At 36.2% G+C, this 5540-nt stretch overlaps 2 protein-coding genes across 2 annotated transcripts in view; both read left to right on the forward strand.

Annotated features, from left to right (window-relative positions):
* Positions 1 to 832: 832 nt before the first annotated feature.
* CBG14550 lies at positions 833 to 4006 on the forward strand (the record flags this gene model as incomplete). The annotated part of the gene is made up of 10 exons (XM_045239649.1): positions 833 to 882; positions 930 to 1104; positions 1170 to 1296; positions 1350 to 1777; positions 1827 to 1949; positions 1996 to 2109; positions 3281 to 3382; positions 3430 to 3639; positions 3687 to 3818; positions 3863 to 4006. 10 exons carry the CDS (start codon positions 833 to 835, stop codon positions 4004 to 4006), a joined length of 1605 nt encoding a protein of 534 aa, XP_045095445.1.
* A 1290-nt stretch (positions 4007 to 5296) lies between these two features.
* Positions 5297 to 5540, forward strand: part of CBG27706 — a gene marked incomplete at both ends in the record, with an annotated part of 3836 nt that continues 3592 nt past the window's right edge. Inside the window, one exon of the mRNA XM_045239650.1 lies at positions 5297 to 5315. Coding sequence (XP_045099546.1) covers positions 5297 to 5315 — 19 coding nt within the window. The remainder of the gene's footprint in view (positions 5316 to 5540) is intronic.

Consider the following 5540-nt stretch of genomic DNA (forward strand, 5'->3'; position numbering starts at 1 on the left):
ATAAACGAAATTTTGATGAAATAGCCGATTGATAGTGCTTTAAACGAATGTGGTTTGACCCAAAAGATTGAAGTGAAAAAGTGAATTTCCAGAAAGTTAATTTTTTCCGACATTGCTGCCTGGAAACATTTCGTTGGTGATTCAGGATTCTCATTTTTTCTATATTCTCAGCTAACTAGAAAAATTTCATTTTGAAAATTAGTCCCCATTTTTTAGAGAATCGTATAATTTTTGGTAAGTTCCAGACCGGACAACTATTCCAGTTTTTCAAATTTTTGGTTCGAAGATAATTCTGTTGCGTCCAGAAAAAAAAAACAAAATTAATAATTCCCTTTCTTATTTCGTTGCCGATTTTTTAAAAGTTTTTCACTTTGATTTGATAATAATTTGTTTGAAAAAATTCGGTTCTCAACGCTTAATTTATACTTCTTATCAATCATATCATTTTCCCTTCTTCTTTCTCTCGCAATTTTTTTTGGTCGGCACTTGTTCCGCTGTCAAACTAACTGGTATCGATTGGTTTTGGTTTTTGAAACTAAGATTCTTCCATTCCCCAAAATTTCATCAGCCGCCCATGTTTCCCCCAACAACTGTCCTTTTTCTTGTGCCTCCTTATTTTTCTGAGGGGTACGGTACGCAATTGTCGTCAACTTGCGCGCATTGTCCGCAGCGCGCGCTTTCACTTCCCGGCAAGATTTCTTCTCTGTTCCGAACGAATTCACTTTCATTTTGTTTCATTTTTGAATGTGGTTCTCTCATTTTTCTCTCAATTTTTCTCTCAACTTTTTTCTTATTTTATTTTAATTTTTCAGGGAAATTTCACCTGTGAGAAATGGAGGAGGCTGATGAGTTTATCAAGGAGGCTTGCGGACATCTTGAGTGGTATGTTGCCTATTTTCAATTTTTGGGGGAAATCTTTATAATTTCAGTTCCTTTGCCTATAATGATGAAATCGAGTTCAGCACACCTCAGATTTTTGAGTTTCTAGTCAGGTGTATTTGGAAAATAGATGCCAAGAGTAAGACAGTCATCCCATCATATGTTTATCCCAACGTTATCACCGCGCGTCTTCATCTCGGCAATACGATCTCTACTTATTTGCAAGTAATTCGGAAACCCCGTCGATACAATTCTAGAAACTTCTCTTCTCCTAATCTTTCTCATTTCAGAAATTTCACATTCGTGGGGACACCGCCCTGCACACAGTATTGTACGGCAATATCAATAATCTACGCAGTGCATTCATTGAACTGATAAGAAAATTGCCCGTCGACTCATCGGATGGCGCCTCTCAAGGTAAACACTGATCCTCTTAGAATCGCATTGCAATAAGAACGTGCGAGTTTCAGATCAGGGTCAGCAGTTCCTGGGGGCCGTCTTTGATAATTTGGAATCGCAACCAGAATGGGTTCCTGCATATTGTAGAGGATTGAACGAGACACAGAAGTGGATTCTTCCAAACGTCAGTTTTCAGATAAGCTATGAGAATTCAATGGATGGAAATTTTCAGAATGAGCCGGAGCTTTTACCGCTTTTCAAATCACAAAAGTATCCCGCCGATCCTCGCAAGTGGATTTCTCAATATATCAACTCCAGCGGCGCGGACCACATTCCAACTTCAAAACCTTCGAAGCCTGCACTTCCACCAAAACCAGTTTTCGGTGGAGAACAGATACAACAAGATAGCATTGAAGGTCAGACTTTTTTGTCTGAAGAAACTGATGAGAATGTCCATCTCCAGTCGATCTTCGACCAAAAACTGGATGAGTACAAAGAGGTGAGGTGCACTTCTGACGAGGACAAAAGACGAGATCTTATCTTTTCAGTTGCAAAGAAAACGGTTCAATGTTGAGGATGGGATCAGATCTCTACAGAAGAAGCTCTCGGATATTGATCCTGAACTCATCGAGGCTATTGATAATCCAGATGTCTATGTCGAGACGCTTGTGGTGGGCTGAATGATGTTTGGGATTTTGTAGAATTTCGAATTTTTAGGAGAAGATTCTGAAGTTGAATAAACAGGTGGAAGATGACACAGAGCTGCTGGAGAACAGAAATCAGGAAGCTGCCAAGAAGAAGTTAGCCAGAGCCGCTGAGTTGAAGAAAATGGTTTGTTAAAGATACCAATACTAACACGGAAAGTACTTGAAGTGTCTGCTTGCTTTTTCTTAGATATTGGTGGCAAAAAATGTCCCTTCCCTGGACTAGCACAAAACGGATAATATAAGGTGCTCATAGGCAGGTTGAGCAGAATGGCAAAACTTTTTCTGTTTTTTTCAAAAAAGTGGGGCAAGTCCATTCAGGAAATCATAACTTTGTACAGATCAAAGAATTTTACTATGATAGGAAATGTGCGAATGGTCCGATGGTGTGAAATCAAAAAACACCGATTTTTGAAAAAAGTATTTGGGAGACCATGTCTATTCGATTTCTTCCATGTCATAATGCACAACTATCATTCCAAATATATAGCTCACCTTTCATTTAAGAGAGATTTTTGAAATAATAAACTTTTTTCAGCTTCACTCATGGTATTTTTTGAACTCATTTTTCCGGAAACAATAGAAAAGCTCTGAGAATGAAAGTTTAAGTTAATTCAGTTTTTTTTTGATGGAAAATGATCGAATTGTGATCAAAAAGTCAAAAATTTTGAAAAAAAATTTTACATGTTAAAAGTGAGCATGTATAGGGGTACATGAGTGAAGCTGAAAAAAGTTTATTTTTTCAAAAATCTCTCTTAAATTAAAAAGTGCTATATATCTGAAATTCAAGTTGTGCATTATGACATGAATGGAATCGAATAGACATGGTCTCCCAAATACGTTTTTTCGAAAATCGTCATTTTTTGATTTCACACCATCGGACCATTCGCACATTTCCTATCATAGTAAAATTCTTTGCAAAGATAGACAATATTTGTAATTAAGTTTTTTGTAGCCTCAAACCCGTTCTACAAAATGCAGTTTAGTTTATTATTTTATCTTTGATCTGTACAAAGTTATGATTTTCTGAATGGACTTGACCCACTTTTTTAAAAAACCTAGAAAAAGTTTTGCCGTTCTGCTCAACCTGCCTATGGGCACTTTATATTATTCGTTTTGTGCTAGTCCAAGGAACGGACATTTTTTGCCACCAATATCTAAGAACAAGCAAGCAGACATTTCGGGTACTTCCCGTGTAAGGATTTCTGTGATTCTCTGAAATCTGAAAAATTACCTTAAAGGCTTCTGATTCCAATTTTTCCAAATAAGAATAGATGTGATCTCTTATCAAATTTCAGGGTGTTCATAGTGAAGAATTGAAAAGAGTTGCTGAGATGCAGTCTGCTTTGGAAGGCATTGATGAGCGTATTGAGGATAATATAGCTATGGCTGAAAAGCTTGTGAGTTTGCTTTTCCGCATTATTCATCACTGACCAAATTTTTCCAGAAGGAAAGAGTTGCAAGAATCGATGAGAATGCTTGGCGGAAGATCTATGATTTTGAGAAGAGGAGCAAGGATTTGGATGAGATGGTTCGTAAGCAGGAGGATGAGATGTTCAAAATGCAGGAGGAAAGAGCAACACTTCGTAAGCAGGAAGAACGTGACAATGAGACTGTTAACAGAGCGTTTGCTATCATCTACAATATTCTGCTCCAGGTCAGAACTTTCTTGAAAATCTCTTACAACTTTTAAAATCATTTTAGCATTGCGACCATTATCGTGGACGTTTGGCAATGGAGTCATTCACCAGAATTCACCTCTACAGCATGGAAATTCTGGAGATGTTGAGGAACAATGGCACAATGAAGCAAATTGTTTTGCTGTTACAGTCTGAGGTATCGAATCAGTTTTAGTATTTAAAAAAAGATTATATTTCTAGATTGATATTGAAGAGCAGAAGCAGTACCAGAAGCAATTCGAGTTGCTAACTCAGGATTTCCAAGAGATGAGCAATTTGAATGAGGAGCTCTTCTCTCAAATCAGACTCCAGAATCCAGACTTTAAAATGCCATTGGCTGAATAACTCACGCCTAATGCTCCAACACCTGCACCGCCTCTCAAAAATCACCATTTTCTCACCAGTTACCATCCAATTCATTTAACCACTTATAGTTTTCTTCCGTATGATTAATCACATCTTTCTTATTTTTCTTTTTTTTTTGAAGTTGTCATTCAATTCTTTTTTGTTTTGTCATAACTTTGGATTGGCACAACCTTATGCTGTGATTGCTCTACACGGTCCGTCTAAGAAGCATATTTTTGTCCCTCTCACTGCTCATGCTGTCATTTGCCACCCCCGTTAAATCAATATTCGTCCCGCTATTTTTTAGTGTTGATTATCATGATTCCTTTTTTCAGAGTTAATGTTCTTTTCTTTTTTCATGATTTTTGTCTTAATTGTTGACTATAGAATTTTGTTTTTCTGCCCCGTAAACTCTGATATCAACGCAATAAATAGTTTCGAGAAGTTTTTGAATGAACCGAAAAAGCAAAAAAATATTCAGCGTCTTATCTAATAAGTAGGGTAGCATATTGACGTCATTTTTTTTGAATTCTTAAACTGTTTTTGGGCGTATCTCTCCGATTGTGCGAACGGAAGTGATCTCATGATCGGTGTTACCAGAAGAAATGTTTGATTAGAAACACTGAATTTGAAAGATTCAGTTTTTTTTTTCGAATTACAGCAATAAGAACCATCCAAACAGATATTTCATTTTTCCTTATTTACCAAGTGTTTCAGCTTGTAACGTGTATTAAAATTACCCATTCAATAGAAAAGTTCCTCTAATAGATGGTAACCTCTGATGGAAAAAACTTTATTCAAAATAAATTCTTCAAAATCAACAATTTCCGTGTAAACTCAACATTTTCGGTGTAATGTTCCTGAGCATTTCCGTTTCCTAAAAAACTGTTGAGACACATTTTGCACAAAAGTTGCACAAACAATTTAGAGAATTTTGCACAAAAAATTTAGAGAAATTGATAAATTTCTATGAATTTTAAACGAGAATTTGCCGCATTTTTCGATTAAAATTTTCTACAAAAAATTGCCGGTAAGATGGAAGAACCCCTGTAATAGAAGTTACCTTAAAACATGGCTCTTCTAAGACAAATTTCACTTGTTGATTACTACTGTTCCATGATATTACTTTGAAAATACAGTAGCCAAAAAACGGTTAGCTCGAAATTGTCAGTTTCAGACCAAATCAAATCAAAAACTGTCCTAATCAAAAACTGAAAAGCTATAAAAACGGCTCTTCTCCTCCATCAGAAAAGAGCATTTCCCTGCAATTTGCGATAAGAGTGTTGGTTTATGACTGGACCGCTAGCGAGTATTAACTGGCAATATCATTTCAAAATGCCTTTTTCAGGGCGTGCCGTTTTTATACTTTTGGAGTTGAGTGTCATCGACTAAATTGATAAATTCTTTACACCGTTCTTACTTCAGTTTACCTTTCTTTTTTGAGTTTTTTCGACTTGCTCAATTTTTTCTTTGTTATTGCCTTTTGTTTGATTATATGGAATTTTGATTTTCACACACCAGTTGTCACAAATTT

This window comes from Caenorhabditis briggsae (genome assembly GCF_000004555.2).
Source record: "Caenorhabditis briggsae complete genome, chrX, whole genome shotgun sequence".
Lineage (NCBI taxonomy): Eukaryota > Metazoa > Nematoda > Chromadorea > Rhabditida > Rhabditidae > Caenorhabditis > Caenorhabditis briggsae.